Source organism: Octopus sinensis, linkage group LG5, assembly GCF_006345805.1.
Source record: "Octopus sinensis linkage group LG5, ASM634580v1, whole genome shotgun sequence".
NCBI lineage: Eukaryota > Metazoa > Mollusca > Cephalopoda > Octopoda > Octopodidae > Octopus > Octopus sinensis.
Window position 1 is genome coordinate 104,669,667 of NC_043001.1, and position 17,611 is coordinate 104,687,277.

A 17,611-nucleotide genomic window follows, 5' to 3' on the forward strand; every position below is an offset into this window, starting at 1 on the left:
ATGGCCGAAGTCCAATGACAAACAAGATGAAAGATTAATATACAACTGTGTTAGGGTGGCGAGCTGGCAGAATCATTAGCATGGGCAAAACGCTTAGCGACATTTTGTCCATCTTTATGTTCAGGGTTCAAATTCCTCCCAAGTCCACTTTCGATAGGAGGAATTACAACCGTATTTCGTGGTCTGCTACCACAACAGCTCCTTTATAGGATCAAGTTAGCTCAAGACATCATCAGGAGGAACCACATCCGGTTTCGGCCCCTACTCCTCTACCGTTTTGACATGGCGGAGCCCCCGCTTTCAGAGGTGTCTTCAGCTCTGGTGTTGTGTACATGTCTTCTTTCTTCTTCTTCCTTCTATTCCCTGACCTCTTCGATGTATCGTCAGCGAGTGACTGACTGACTTGTCAAATTTTCCCTTTAAATACCTGACGCTAGGCTCCAGCAGGCAGCCCTAGCAAGTTGTCACATGACACTGTCTCACCTTAGCTGACTAGTGAAGGTGTGTAGTCTTAGCCCGCACATTCTCTACACGAGGTAAGCTTGTCTCACCTAGTGATGTTATTTCCCGCCAGCATGTTATGACTTTCAAGCCATTTTTGGTCTTCCCGCTTCAGCCATATATAAGCACCATTTGAACACTAGGGTCGATGTGATCGACTTATCACCTCCTCAAAATTGCTGGTCTTGTGCCAACATTTGAAATCTCTACCTATATAAAGCTGAAGTTGTCTGTGTATGGCAGGTTTGGTAGCCTTCAACTAACACTATCTCCTCCAAGACCCTGCGGTGCAAGTTGACCAAAATTGAGAGTATGATAGAAGGCTTGCTCTTCCTTCCGTAGGAAAAAATTAAAATCGGACCATGTTAACACCAAAAATTATTTACATCAAAAAGGTGCTTTTTTTTCTATGAAAATCCCTAGTTTTTACGATTTTTTGACTGCTGTGTCGCCATTTTTGGGTGTATTTCAACCAGAAAAATGTTCACAAGCTACATAATGCAAAATTTTTACTTTTCAAAAATTTCAATTCTAAAGGGTCGAAACAAACCCGAGCGATACTGCTAGTCAATATATAACCGCATCAAAGCAGCGAGCTAAGAGAAACGTTAGTAACCCGGGCAAATTACTTAACAGCATTTCGTCCGCCTTTACATTCTGAGTTCACATTTCCCGAGATCTACTTTTGCTTTCATCTTTTCGAAGTCGATAAAATAAGTACCAGTTACACACTGGGGTCGATATAATCGACTTAATCCGTTTGTCTGTTTTTGTTTGTCCCCCTCTGTGTTTAGCCCCCTGTGGGTAGTAAGGAAATAGGTATTTCGTCTGCCGCTACGTTCTAAGTTCAAATTCCGCCGAGGTCGTCTTTGCCTTTCATCCTTTCGGGGTCGATAAATTAAGTACAGAGTTACGCACTGGGGTCGATATAATCGAATTAATCCCTCTGTCTGTCCTTATTTGTCCCCGCTATGTTTAGCCCCCTGTGGGCAATAAAGAAATAAGCATTTCGTCCGTCTTTACATTCGGAGTTCACATTTCCCGAGATCTACTCTGGCTTTCATCTATTCGAAGTCGATAAAATAAGCTCCAGTTGAGCTCTAAGGACGACGTTATCGACTTTTTCCCTTTCTCAAAACTGCTGGCCTTACGCCAACCTTTCCAACTATTATATAATCGTATTCTCGACGTAGATTTTACTTTCACTTCTTAACTGAAGGGTAGATAACTCGTACGAAATGAGTCAGCAAGATTAGAGAGCTCTTCTGTTTCTGCAACAAATTCAACATGGATCCCGGTCAGGAATCTTTGGTGGAGCAATTTATTAAAGTCACTGAAGTAGACAGAGATCGAGCCAAATTCTTCCTTGAATCTTCATCATGGGATTTAGAAGTATTTATATATTTTTTGTTATATATACCGTACAAAAATTGAAGTATTATATGGATAATATCTTTGGTTTTTAAATCATTTTCATTCCAACGTATCTTCTATTGTCTAAATGTATGAATGTGTGTGCAGGGTCGATGCTTATACGTCTCTCTCTCTCTTTCTCCATATATATATATATATATATAGAGAGAGAGAGAGAGAGAGAGAGAGGTTATACCTTTATACGTGTGTGTTTATATATATTCACACATAGATTGTATTGTGTGTGCTCGTCTGTGTGTGTGTGTGTGTGTATAATGTTATTAAACGAGAGGCGACTAAGGTAAGACCAGTACTGGATTGAGTACTTTACCAAAAGTAAAATGGAAATAGATTATCGTATCGAACCAATTAATCAATCACTCAATCTCTCTAATCTCATATATATATATATATATATATAATATATTGGCCTGCTCGCTTAGCCAGCGGGGTGGCATCATTTGAAGGCTAAAACAATGCGAAGCGCATTGTGACCAGCGATGTGTAGCAACATCTGATAGCCTGGTCGATCACGGTGATTATATATATATATATATATATATATATATATATATATATATATTGTGTGTGTATGTCTGAGATCCAGACAAAACACCAATTGGATAAAAAAAATTCATTAGACAAAAGCCGTCATTTATAAAGCAGAGAAGGACATCATAGATACTGTTTGATTATATATATTTCAACAAAATATTTGGTCTGCTTATCAAGGAAAAACCAAATTAATGTGATGTATCCAACAGTGAAAGCATTATATCAAACCAAGATTAAATAAATTAATCATAAATGAATTGAAAAAAGAACAAAAAACTATTTTCATTACTACGTACTTGCGTTTTTTTAATAGCGAGGTATTGTCGTAGTGTCGTGTATTATTTTTCATATCAGCTGTCGACTGTAGATCGTAACTATTTGCGATACCTTCCGAAAGAATCGCTTCCAAGTCGCACTGATATTAATAGGGAACGTTTCGGTTCTTATAACGAACACTGTATCACGTTTGTTTACTCTTGTTGTCTACGCAGCCATCTCACTTATTTGGGTGCAAGTGTGACCACCTCAACCTTGCAACAACTGTTGGTTTTCTAATTGCAGAATATTCTTCGTTCTAAGTTTCAATATTTCTCACATATAAGGCGGTGAGCTGGTAGAAATGTTAGCATGTCGGGCAAAATGCTTAGCGGTATTTTATCCGTCTTTAGGTTCTGAGTTCAAATGACGCCGAAGTCTACTTTACCTTTCAACCTTTCAGAATCGATAAAATAAGTAATCAGTTGAACACTGAAGTCGATGTAATCAGCTTACTCCCTGCCCTGAAATTGCTGGCCCTGTGCCAGTCTTCGAAATCAGTATATAACCGCATTATACAGTCGTTTAAATACGATTTTACTTTCACTTCTCTCCTACTTCTCTTGTAAATTATTGCACTACTAATTTTCCTTAGTCCAAATACCACCCAAATAGACATTGTAGTCCTAGTTATAACCCCAAAACACCCCATTTCTAATTGAAGCACTCTACACTTTCATTGTTGTACTCTAGATGATCCCTGAACTCCTACACAGTTTAGACCAGTGGTTCCCAATCTGTGCTCCACGGACCCCAGGTGGTCTGCAAAGGTAGTACTGGGAGTCAATGAAGTAAATTCAAAATTTCATATATATATATAGGGGGAGAATTCGACAAAAGACGAAGACAGGTGGTTTAAACAACAAACATGTATTAGTATAATGCTCGGGAAGTGAAAAATCTTTATATATATATATATATATATATATATATATATATATAATAAATGTATTACTTTCCAGTAAAAGATAGCCCCATAAGGGTAGAATTATACATATAAAAATAGATAAATGGTACAAGGCACCAAAATACGCAGTGAAGCTATACAATAGCGTCATATTTGTATTGATTGCTATTTTCCAGTAAATTTTGGTGCCTTGTACCATTTATCTATTTTTATATGTATATATATGCACACATAAGGATAAGCATATTAAAAGGGGTCTGTGGGAAAACTCATTTAAATAAAAGGGGTCTTTGATAGTGAAAAGGTTGGGAACCCTTCCCTTTAGGTGCCCACTCTATGTTACTCTCCTAAGTCACTATCATTTTAGACTATGTCATAAGGTAAGGATGTTGTTTTGTTATTAATGTCTCAGTTTTGAAGCATGACAGCTTCCTATGTGTTGAAAGAAAGGTTAGGCATAAGAGGAATCAAATGTAACATGCAAGAGAAAAGATTATAATTGTTTGATCATGTAATGTGTATGGATGAGGACAGCTGTATAAAGAAGTGCCAATCTTTTAAAGTGGGTGGAATCTGTGGAAGAGAGAAACCCCCGCTAAGAAATGAGATGAAGTAGTAGGAGGGTCAATCTCAAGATGTTGAACCTCATTGGAATCGAATGGACTGAGATGTCTGGTGATATGAGGTTCTTGAGAAGATCCACCCACCTCAGCAAAACAGTTCTGGAAGCGTTGTGTATTATGTGTTCTCCACCTACATCATCATCATCATCGTTTAACATCTGTTTTCCATGGTGGCATGGGCTGGACGCTTTGATGGAGGTCTGGAGAGCTAGTGGCTGCACCAGGCTCTAATCTGATCTGGCAATGTTTCTACTGCTAGATGCCCTTCCTAATGCCAACCACTCCAAGAGTGTAGTGGGTGCTTCTTACGTGCCACTGGTACAGGAGCCAGTTATGGCAGCACCAATGTAGTTTTAAGTCCACGTTTCCATGTTTTTATGGGTCAGATGGAATTCTTTGAGTCAGGTTTGCTATATCCAAATGTCCTTTCTATCACCATTCCTTGTTTCTAAGTAAAGTAATATTTCCCCATGACTTGATACGTTTTCGTAGAAAATAGGATAGAATGATACTAACTGTATGGCAGTGACTCTCATTTAGAACTACCCTGTAATGTTGAAACAAAGAGGCACATACACACTGAAACTGAAACAACATAATTGCAAGGCAAACTCAACCACACATCCAAAATATATTTACACATACATAGTTATATAAGAACACAATTTCTGTCATATATTCATCATCATCATCATCATGAATATATGATAGAAATTGTGTTTGGAGTGATAAAATGGATTTATATTATAGAGAAATAGTTTCATCTGTTTGAATATTTTAATTAATATTGGGTCAAATAATTCTTCTAATTATGTAACGGAATGAGAGTGGGTGTACAGCAACTATAGTCCTGCTTAGTGTATTGCTTTCACTGCATACCCCCAATAACCCAAACTACATCTCATTGCGCCCTATGCTTGTCTCTTCATGCTTCTCCAGCGCAATGCCACTTTCTCATCTCTCTCACTCTCCTTGTATCATTGCTACCCTACCACTCATTGCATTCCCCTTCTCCTTTTTTGTCTCCCACTCTCTTTTGCACTCTTATGAACTCCTTGCTCACTCCACCCTGTCCAATTGTTTGTACCTTGATATGTATCTTCACCATCGTCTTCTCACTCTCTCCCCAACAGGGTTGCCATGTATCTCCTCTACAGCAAAACATCTTTAGCTGTCCCTCTATTCATACTTTCACTTCTCATCACCTGGCATGCAGCCACCTTCCTCAAATCTCTTCCCCATCTCAGTTGAGGGGGCCTTTCTCTTGCAAGGCATTTGATGGCCTCACTGCTGTTGGTGCCACCCTAACCCTAAAGTGGTTGGCATTAGGAAGGGCATCCAGGCATGGAAACCATGCTAAAGCAGGCAGTAGACCTTGGTGCAGTCTTCTGACTTGCCAGCCCTTGAAAAACTGTTTAGCCCAGCATAGAAAACAAGCATTAGATGATGATGATGATTTTCCAGTCATTAGCACCATTCAGAAATCTGAGTTTTCATTTTACCTTCTTTAAGCCCTGATATTATCTTTTTCAGTTCTTTGTAGAAAACTACAGGCTACAACTTGGTATTAATTCTCTTTGCATTGGCACTATCATATTTTAGTAAATTAGCCATTTCATATCTGGTTATACTGTTCGGCATATTCTACAAAGGGTGACAAAGTTTGCTGTTTTAGTTTCCTCTCATTGAGATATTTTTATCTAATTGTAACTAACACAAAAATAATCCAGAAATAACAAAACTTTACTGCTTAAAAATGTTACTCTTGTTTTGAACACATTCTGTCATTTTTTGTGTTTTTTTTTACACAACCAATTGTAATGTCACAAAATGTGATGAATGTAACTGTTTATCCAGGGAACTTAACAGTTTTTCATTTTGGTTCAGAGTTGGTTTTGCTTCAGTAAATGCTGACCTTAGGAAAATTATTCACTCCATTCCTTGGGTAAATGATGAATGTGTGTGTGTGTAAATGAGTGAAAAAGAAGTGTGTGTGTGTGAGTGAAAAAAGAAGTGTGTGTATGTGTAAATGAGTGAAAAAAAAGTGTGTGTGTGTATTCGTGTAAATGAGTGAAAAAAGAGGTGTGTGTGTGTGTTAGCTGTACTTTCAGAGCAGTGGAGTAGATACTGCTGAGGAGTTCACAATCAATTGAAACTAGTCCAGTGTTTCTAATTTTGCTCATTGGACGGTTAGACGGTTATCTCCCCTATCATCAGCATTGTCATTTAACGTCTTCTTTCCATGCTGGTATGGGTTGGACAGTTTGACTGTGGACTGGCAAGGAGGCTTCATGAGGCTCCAATCTGAGTCGGCAAGGTTTCTACAGCTGGATGCCCTTCCGCTAACCACTCTGAGAGTGTAGTGGGTGCTTTTTATGTGCCACCGACATGGGAGTCAGTCGGGTGGCACTTGTATTGATCACATTTGAATGGTGTCTTTTATGTGCCACCAGCATGGGAGCCAGTTTGGTATTGGCCATGCTTGAATGGTCAGTGAATATAAATGTGCATTTATGCTGCTGCAAGGGTTTTAACTCTTATTTCTAGCAATATAGGTGCTACTCAGCACCCTCTGTCACAACTAGTGACAATTATATTTTACCTTTATGGTTTTATATTGTGCTTAATTGCTTCTATAATTCTTATGTATATATGTATGTATATATATATATTATATATATATATATATAATATATATATATAATGTGTGTGTGTGTGTGTATGTATGTATGTATGTATGTATGTGTACATGTGTGTGTGCGTCAGTGTCTCCTGATTAGCTCTCGTACTGATGGCATGTGAAAAGCACTATTTGAACATGGCTGGTGCCAGGACCCACTGAATGGCCCCCGTGCCGGTGGCACATAAAAAGCACTATCCAAACGTGATTGATGCCAGGCCTGCCTGACTGCCCCCTGTGCCAGTGGCACATAAAAAGCACCCACTAAACTCTCGGAGTGGTTAGCATTTGGAAGGGCATCCAGCTATAGAAACTCTTCCAGATCAAGATTGGAGCCTGGTGCAACCTTCTGGCTCTCCAGATCTCAGTCAAACCGTTCAACCCATGTTAGCATGGAAAGCGGACGTTAAGAGATGATGATGAAGAATGTTATTGATAGTGACTTGTAAGTTTTGGTCAGCTAAGCCATCTTTGGCTGCTACTTTTGAAGTCACTGTCAACAATATTCTTATTTTCTTGTTTAACCCTTTCGTTGCCAACCCAGCTGAAACCTCCTCTGACTCTGTAGTACAAATCTCTTGTTTTCATAAATACTGAATTAAAATCTTCCACCAAGCCTTAGTCACAATTTATGTTCCTAACACTAGCTTAATGATAACTAAGTTATTTTACCAAATTCTTTGTTATATTTGAAATAATTGAAAGAAACAGCATCTCAGCAGAAATACAGTAACAAAAGGGTTAAGAAATTCTTTTCTCTCCAAAAGTATAGAGTAAACCATCAGATTAATGTAAAATTGTTTTTATTATAATTGAACATAACAACAAACATTTCACACACACACACATGTAAAAATGTGTGCATGTGTGTATGTATATATATATATATATATATATATATATATATATATATGCAAAATTAATATAAACAGTAGGTTGCAATGTTTTACCAAAAAGGAGAATTTTTAATTGTTACTAAATATGACTAGGGTGTTAAGAAACATCTACAATGCTAGAAATAAGAGCTAAAATGCTCCAATGCTGGAGTTAAAGAATATGTATGAAAACATATATACTCACAGGGACCATATCTATCCGAAAAATGCTCGTTATCATCATCATCATCATCCGCTTTCCATGCTAGCATGGGTTGGATGGTTTGACTGAGGACTGGTCCAAACCATGCTGGCATGGGTTGGATGGTTTGAATGGTGAGCCAGAATGCTGCACCAGGCTCAATCTGATCTGGCAAAGTTTCTACAGATGGATGCCCTTCCTAATGCCAACCACTCTGAGAGTTTAGTGGCATGAGGGCCAGTCAGGCGGTTCTGGCAACAACCACACTCAAAAGGTGTTTTTTACGTGTCACTGGCATGGGAGCCTATCCGTGGCCCTAACAACGATCGCGCTCGGATGTGCTTTTAACGTTCCACTGGCACTAGTGCCAATCAGGTGGTACTGTTATCAGCCATGTCAGTGATTTTGGTTTGTTTACACTTGCCTAAATAGGTCTTCACAGCAAAGTTCATTGTCCAGTGAATGAGAGGTAGTGTATATGTTTTCATTTGTGTGCGTTAACTGCAGCATCAGAGCATTTTAACTCTTATTTCTAGCAATGTGGGTGTTTCTTAAAAGTAATATGTATATATATATATATATATATATATATATGTGTGTGTGTGTGTATGTGTGAGTGTGTATAGACCATAAAAAGTATGTGAGATGAATATGTTTAAACACTTGGCATCCTTAGGCTTACATCTGTTTCACAGTGTTCTTCATGTAGTAATAATCTTATCATCAGCATTGTGAATTTTAATTATGTTTACATGCTTTAATATGCATGCTATGCATTATACAATATAACTGTATATTTATAAATCACTGTAAATATAGCTAGCTCATCAGATTATCAGAACATCATTGTTACACTAATTATTCAAGTTTTGATTTGTGAATATATGAATACCCCTGACATGTCGGGTGATATAATATGTTCGAGAAGACCTGTTGAGTCAAGTAAAACCAATATCAAAGCTGTGGCCAGTGCACCCTGACTGGCTCTTGTACCGGTGGCACGTAAAAAGCATCATCCGAACGTGGTTGATGTCAGGTCTGCCTGACTGGCTCCCGTGCTAGTGGTATGTAAAAAGCACTATCCGAATGTGATCGCTACCAGGACTGCCTGACTGGCCCCTATGCCAGTGGCATGTAAAAAGCACCATCCGAACATGGTTGAAGATAGATCCACCTGACTGGCTCTTGTGCCGGTGGTATGTAAAAAGTACTATCTGAACATGGCCGATGCCAGTACTCCATGACTGGCTCCCGTGCCCGTGACATGTAAAATGCACCATGCGAACATGGTCGAAGACAGATCCGCCTGACTGGCTCCCATGCTGGTGGCATGTAAAAAGCACCATCTGAATGTGGCCGATGCCAGTACCCCCTGACTGGCTCCCGTGCTAGTACACCCTGTGCCAGTGGCATGTAAAAAGCACCCACTACACTCTCAGAGTGGTTGGCATTAGGAAGGGTATCCAGCTGTAGAAACAGCTGTAGATCTGCCAGATCAGATTAGAGCTTGGTGCAGCTGCTGGCTCTCCAGATCCCAGTCAAACCATCCAACTCATGCCAGCTTGAAAAACAGATGTTAAACGATGATGATGATGAATTGTATTGTATAATGCATAGCAAGCATATTCATGCAAACATGTAAGCATAATTTATTCCGCACTGGAATTATTATAACATGAAGGAGGCTTTGAAACAGCTGTAATCCTAAGGATATCTAGTAGTTAAATAAATATATTTGTTTCCCATGTCTCCTGACATTTTATGGTTTATATACTTGTGGTGAAATCCTGAGACCCCTGTGGGATAGCAAATCAACTGTCCTAAACTATGTACAGGCGCATGTGCACTGTCAGTGAGGGATAGTGTGGTGCGTGCATGTGCTTTGTGAAGACAGTTGTAGAAGTCGTTGATAAAAGATATTATTTGTTATGTGTTGTTTCTGATTTATATTGGTATTGTTATAACCGGTGAGCTGGCAGAAACGTTAGCACGCCGGGCGAAATGTGTAGCCGTATTTCGTCTGCCGTTACATTCTGAGTTCAAATTCCGCCAAGGCCGACTTTGCCCTTCATCCTTTCGAGGTCGATTAAATAAGTACCAGTTACGCACTGGGGTTGATGTAATTGACTTAATCCGTGTGTCTGTCCTTTTTCGTCCCCTCTGTGTTTAGCCCCTTATGGGTAGTAAAGAAATAGGTATTGTTATAACCTTGTTCTAAGTCCACGTTATAAACTGGCTTATACAGTGGGTTCAAAGAAGGATATAACGGTGTTGACGAGACTCAACAATACTCCTCAGGAACTAATTTCATTGATCAGATCTTCTGGATTTTAGCTTCATGGACATTATGTATTATACTTTTCTGTATTGGATTATTATGTAATTTGATGAAGGTGGTGAGCTGGCAGAATTGTTAGCACACTGGGTGAAATGTTTAGCTGTATTTCATCTGCTGCTACATTCTGAGTTCAAATTCCGCCGAGGTCAACTTTGCCTTTCATCCGTACCGGGTTGATAAAATAAGTACCAGTTACACACTGGGGTAGAAGTAATAGACTATCCCCCCTAAATTTTCAGGCCTTGTGCCTACAGTAGAAAGGATTATCATGTGGTTTCTGTGATAGCCACACAATTCTTTGAATCCATATCTTTTTCTACAAGGACAAGCATTCCCTTCAACTTTCATTCCAGGTTTCAAAAAATTATTATTAGTTCATCTGTCGTCACTAGCGTAGCTAGGGTGGTAGGGATGGTCCATCCCAGGCGGCACTTTTAAAGGGGCACCACTTTTGGGACTGCTATAGGCAATATGTGTTTTTTGAGGAGTCCAAGAGTGGCAAATGAAAGGGCCACCCTGGGCAGCACACACTCTAGCTACGTTAGTGTCTGTCGTTTCAATGATGACTAAGGATATCACATGGGCATGATATGTCTGGCTGTGGCCAATCAGTCTGTTGTGTGCTGGGAAAGGCTCTTCTGTAGGTTGGGCGCTAGTGGTGCTGGAACTGAAGGCAAGGGGTTGGCTATGGACTTACACAGTTGGTGTTTTTTTTTTGCTCCTGCAACCCTGATCTGTTTGTAGGAAGTAGCACCTCTGTTGATGCAGCTTTGTTAGGCAGTCTGCTACACCAGTCATTGGATATGACTTCTTCGTGAACAATCTGATTAACTAGACAGGTGATTAGACCATACCCCACTCTACCAGATATTTTTAGCATCTCAGCAGTGACTCCTGATGGGCCGGGGGCTTTCCCTGTCTTCATATCCTTGATTGTTTAATCTACCAAGCTACTATCAATTTGGATAGCTGCCCTCTCTGTTGGTCCACACTAGGCAGCCTCTCCTTCTCCCATGCATTCTCTACATTTAGCAACCTTTCATAGTGGCACTTCCAAATCTCCTTCTTTGCAGACTCACTAACTGCAAGCGAGGCATAATCCATGTCAACACACTTCTCTCCTACCATGTCACGATTTTCTCTGATATGCTGTCTCGTGATCTGAAACACTTCAAGCCTCTGCTCCTCATGCCACAGAACAATGACAAACTTCCTCCTTTCTGCCTCTCCCTTGGCTAAGTGTACTTGTTGGTAAGTGCCTTCCCTAACCCTAACCTGATACAGTTCTCTGCCACCTCCATTCTTCCAGTGCTTCCAGGCCTGTTTCTTCGCTCTCATGGTTTTGTCTACAACATCATCCTACCAGCATGTCACCCTAGATCTGGCTGGGACTTCGAACCAGTAGCACTTAGCAAGCTTTCTCGTAGGAACTCCCAGTTGCCCTCTATGTTACAAGTCTGTAGTTCTTCCTCTTCCTTGTTAAATTTCTTAGAATGTCCCCAAATCTCTGATCATTTAAAGGATCCCTAAGCTTCCAAATCGTTTTTCAGACTAGTCATCTCCTTGGAATCCTTCTGGCCTGAAATTTAAAGTCGCTAATGACTTATCTATGCTGGGGGGGTACAGCCTTCATCAGGGGAGGTCTTTGTATTTATGAACAACCATGAATCTCGCTTTTTGGTGAGATAATAGTCAATCTGACTTGTGTGGTTGCTGGATTTATAGGTGATCAGGTGACTGGATGGCTTTCTGAAGTTGGTATTGCAGATCATTTGGTCATTTGCATCACAGAACTCCAGCAGCCTTGTTTCCTCCTTGTTTTGGGAACCAATTCTATGGCCCCCATGTGTATCATGGAAGATACCTGGGTGTCACCCAATATGTACATTGAAATCACCAGTCACAAAGATGAAGTCATTGTCATTTGTCTTGGAGGTAGCCTGCAGAGGAATATCATAAAAGTGGTCCTTTTGTTCATTTGAGGGCCACAGGCAGAGATAATTGTTGCTGTATTGCTCTGCAAAACTAACCCAAGCTTAAGGACTCTATATCTTCTGTTAATATCACTGTTTCTCTGAAAATTTGCAGTTGTTCTCAGGATCTTGTAGGTTTTAATGTCTAGGGAGCAGACTTTGGGATCAGTATTGCACTGCAAATGCATTGTGGGATATTGTGTTTTTGTAAGAGGAAAGCACTGACTGACGTTTTGCTTAGTCAGTTATAATTTTCTTTGTTTACAGCCCCTTTTTAAATAAATTTTCATCAATACCTAGGTTTTGTACCACTTATTACGACAGAGACCATTGATGCAAAGATTTTGGGTCTGAAGAACAGTTTTTCCATATTCAGTTGTTAACAGCAAAACATATTTTGATTAAATCCAGTTGTTTTTAGAATTCTAAATATTTCAAGCATAGATCTTTAGAAAATCCACAGAGAAAATATAGGTAATATAAGTGTGCACTGCTGTTGCAGACTCTATGACAAACCCAATGGATTTGGGGCCAAAATAAACAGAAGTACAGGTAGCATTTCACCTTGTATATTCCCATTGAAATATTGATAACACTGGAGATAGTCATTCCATTTTCAATTAAAAGAGCCACTTCTTAGCTTTTCAATATCTGAGGTAGCAAGCACATCTGCCTTGTGTATTGACTTTGATAGCCATGATTGGGAAATGGAATCTAATGCCATTCTGTCATTAACCCTTTAGGATTCACATTATTCTGTCAAATGTATTGCTTATTTATTCACATTGTTTTGAATTCATATTTGAGTTCAAATTCCGCCGAGGTCGACTTTGCCTTTAATCCTTTCGGTGTCGATTAAATAAGTACCAGTTATGCACTGGGATCGATGTAATCGACTAAATCCTTTTGTCTGCCCTTGTTTGTCCCCTCTATCTTTAGCCCCTTGTGGGCAATAAAAAAAGACAAATAATTATTATCACTTTCCTGTCATTGCAGCTTGCCATGGAGAGTTTTTACAAAGATGACCAAGAACCTGATATGTACGATATGTTTCCATCTGCACCTATACCTGAAGCTACGAAACCACCTTCTGGACCGTCATTTGATCCTACTCCAGTGACCCAAGAAGGAAACCCTCGGTTAGTTTGTTAGAGTTTACTCTCCTTTATATAAACAGACAATAATGCAAAATAGCTTTGTCTAACTCTTTAGCATTTAAACCACCCTCATCTGGTCCAAATATTATCGCTGTTTTATGTTCACCCCAGCCAGATCTGGCTTCCCACACCTACCCTACACTGTCATTCTACAGAGTGTACTGGGTGCACCAACATGATCTAATTTAAAATCCTCCCTCAAAATTTCTTGCTATGTTCCAAATGGCAGCTTAATAATAATAATAATAATTGATGAATAATAATAATAATAATAATAATAATAATAATGAAATAATCATCGTTTAACGTCTGCTTTCCATGCTAGCATGGGTTGGATGATTTGACTGAGGTCTGGCGAACCAGACAGCCGCACCAGACTCCAATCTGATCTGGCAGTGTTTCTACAGCTGGATGCCCTTCCTAATGCCAACCACTCCAAGAGTGTAGTGGGTGCTTTTATGTGCCAATGGCATGTGGGCCAGTCAGGTGGTACTGGCTGTGGCCATGCTCAAATAGTGCTTTTTATGTGCCACCTGCACAGGAGCCAGTCCAGCGGCACTGGCAACAACCTCGCTTGAATATGTTTTTCACGTACCACCAGCACAAGAGCTAGTAAGACGACATTTTACTAAATTCTTTATTATTTTGAAAATCAATTGAAACAGTGGCAGTATATTTCAAAAGAAATTTGTTAACAAAAGAGTTAAATGAAAACTTAAGGACACAGAATGCTTGTGTTATATAGCCAACTGGAAACGGTGTTTCCTGGGGCTAAACAGCAGTAGTATTTTTCCCTTTCCTGGGACTGCCACATTAAGTTGGCAACAAACCATCACTTTATCATGCTACTACTATATAAGTCTCTCTGAGAGATTTAGAAATGCAATATTTCTAACTTTATAGATCAGTGAATTTATTTCACTTGAAATTCTGTTTTCAAAGGCGAATAAACATTGACAGCTAGCAAGCCAAGCTACTCCAGACTGATGAAGAGCAATGACTCTGAAACTAGTCTCTTGCTGCTGGCTTTGCTGGGTGAAGGTGCTTATCTCTCCTGTTTGAAAACTTAAGGACACAGAATGCTTGTGTCACACAATTCCTCATCTCTTAAATATAGAACAACCACAGAGAGGTTTCCTGCAATTGTTTTACAAGGATACACTCTTATTGATGTATATACAAGTAGTGTATGTTGTATAACCCTTAGGTCAAATGTGATTGAGCAGGACTGTGATCAAACATCATTCACAATAAAATGATACATGTATATACCTATGTGTCTGTGTTTGTCCCTCATTACCACTTGACAACCAGTGTTGGTTTGTTTATGTCCCCATAACTTAGTGGTTCGGCAAATAAGTACCAAGCTGTAACAACAAAGAAAAGAAATAGGCAGTAGGGTCAGTTTGTTTGACTAAACCGTTCAAGGCAGTGCCCCATCGTGGCTGCAGTCCAATGACTGAAGCAAGTAAAGAAATTATTTCATTATGTATGCAAAAAAGAGTTTTTTTTCTAAATGTATATCGTGTTATATATGAATGCTTATCAATACCAAAGAACACTCTTCAACCCTTTCGATACCAACCCAGCCGAAACTGCCTCTGGCTCTAGTACAAATGTCTTGTTTCCATAAGATTTCAATTAAAATCTTCCACCAAACCTTAGTCACAATGTATGTTCCTAACACCAGCTTAATGATAACTAAGTTATTTTACTAAATTCTTTGTAATAGGAATTATAACCATGTTTCGTGGTCTGCTACCACAACAGCTCCTTTATAGGATCCAGTTAGCTCAAGACATCATCAGGAGGAACCACGTCCGGTTTCGGCCCCTACTCCTCTACCGTTTTGACGTGGCGGGGCCCCCCCTTTCGGAGGTGTCTTCTTTCTTCTTCTTCCTTCTGTTCCCTGGCCTCTTCGATGTATTGTCAGCGAGTGTCAGCTGGTGACTGACTGACTTGTCAAATTTTTCCTTTTAAAATTTATTGAAAGACACACAGAGCATCTCAAAATAAATATGGTAATAAAGGGGTTAAGAAAACTAGTATAAGGCAGTTGTGTTTGTAGTGATGAGCTTTATTATATTATAAATTATGTATTAACATAGTATGATCTTTCTTTTGGCAGATTTGCCTCCATTGCTGATATGAGACAAGGAGAAACTGCAGATAGTGATGAGGAAGGACAAGCCTTCTATGCCGGTGGATCTGAACACAGGTATTTTAACAGTAATTCTGTTAGTATGCAAATGTAATGAGTATTCCCATTCAAATCTTCTCCTAAACACTTCGGTCAGTTTTTCTAGAGATCTGTGACCTACTGCAACTTAACATCATCATCATCGTTTAATGTCTGTTTTCCATGCTGGCATGGGTGGGACAGTTTGACAAGACTGGCCAGGCAGAAGCCAGCACCAGACTTCTGTGACTGTTTTGGCAGGATTCTTACAGCTGGATTCCCTTCCTAGCACCAACCAGTAAGCAGAATGGACTTAGTGCTTTTTATGTGGCACAAGCACAGGCGAGGTCAGTTTTGGCAAGGTTTTTACAGCTGGATGCCCTTCCAAACACCAACCACTTTATGGTGTGAACTGGGTGCTTTTTAAGTAGCGCCTGCTCTGACAGGGTCACCAAGTAACTTGCAAGACAAAAAAAGTCTTTTGAGAGAGGAAGGGGTATTGGAGGAGGTGATCTTGTGTCAGATAATGAAAGGTTATAGTGAGACAGAGAGATAGAAACGTGTGTGTTGGTTTAGAGGAGGTACAAGGTTACCTGGCCGGCAAGAGGGAGATCAGGAATGAAGACAGAAACAGGCCTTCTGCCGCAAAGGAGATACATAGTTACCCAACCTGAGGGAAGTGTAGGAGAAGGAGAGAGTGAGAGAGTGGGAGACAGCAGGATAGAGATGGTGGCAAAGTGCCAAGGTATACTCATCCTACATAGATTTTTCACTCCAAACCTGAATCAACAAAGATTTTAAACCAAACAATATATGCATCAGCTTAATCCATTTAACCTTGTTTCTGTGTCATATTGTGCCTAAAATTACTCTAAACCTTGACCTCCTCAAACAAGAGTTTCAAAAGAAGCAGTTTCAATTTACAGTGTGGATTGGATGCTTTTTACATGGCACCAGCGCTGGCAGGATCACCAAGTAATGTGCAAGACAAACAAAATCTTTTGAGAGGGGGATGGTGCATCGGAAGAAGTTACCTTGTATTGGATGATGAAAGGTTATAGTGAGACAGAAACAGGTGTCTTGCTGTAGAGGAGGTACAAGGTTACCCGGCTGGAGAGAGAGAGAGAGATCATCATCATCATTGTTTAATGTCTGTTTTCCATGCTGGTATGGGTTGGATTGTTTAACTGAGGTCTGGAGAGCCAGCTGCTGCACCAGGCTCCAATCTGATCTGGCAGTGTTTCTACAGCTGGATGCCCTTTCTAACCTTAACCACTCTGAGAGTGTAGTAGGTGCTTTTTATGTGCCACTGGCACAAGAGCCAGTTACAGGGTACTGGCATCGGCCACATTCAGATGGTGCTTTTTACGCACCACCGGCATGGGAGCCAGTCAGGTGGACCTGGCATCAACTCAAAAGAGTTTCTTATTCCTTGTGTTGGAAAATTCATCTTATTATTCTTACTGTGGTGTGAAGCTGTTTGATAAGAGGAGGACTGAGGACTTGATGGAAATGCTGGAGTTGATGGAAAAGATGAATGGAGTGTGGTATGGGCATGTGTTGAGGGATGAGGAGCATGTTCTGAGGAGGGTGCTTGAGTTTGAGGTAAATGGACTGAAAAATTGAGGTACGCCAAGGAAAAGGTGAAGGGGACAGGTGGGGGAGGGTTGGCTTGAGAAGGGAGGATGCCCAAAACTGGGCAAGATGGTGTGAGGGCGGTTACTATGACATTGATGTAGATCCAGCCACCCCCGTTAATGGGGATAAAACAGTGGATGATGATGATGATTCTGTCCTCTATCAAATTTTGCAAAGGATATGATAATTAGTATTTTGCAAATTATAATTTGTATATACTAATTATGTAATTATATTGAAGAGCAATAATAGTCA

General features: G+C 39.9%; 1 protein-coding gene across 2 annotated transcripts in view; it reads left to right on the forward strand.

Annotated features, from left to right (window-relative positions):
• Positions 1 to 1,737: 1,737 nt before the first annotated feature.
• Positions 1,738 to 17,611, forward strand: part of LOC115212304 (NSFL1 cofactor p47) — a 42,146-nt gene continuing 26,272 nt past the window's right edge. Inside the window, exons 1-3 of one of the 2 annotated variants that reach the window (XM_029781156.2) lie at positions 1,738 to 1,893; positions 13,379 to 13,521; positions 15,668 to 15,757. In XM_029781156.2, the coding sequence (XP_029637016.1) occupies positions 1,789 to 1,893; positions 13,379 to 13,521; positions 15,668 to 15,757 (338 nt within the window). In that variant the 5' untranslated portion in view covers positions 1,738 to 1,788. The remainder of the gene's footprint in view (positions 1,894 to 13,378; positions 13,522 to 15,667; positions 15,758 to 17,611) is intronic. The other variant, XM_029781157.2, reaches the window with a different exon arrangement.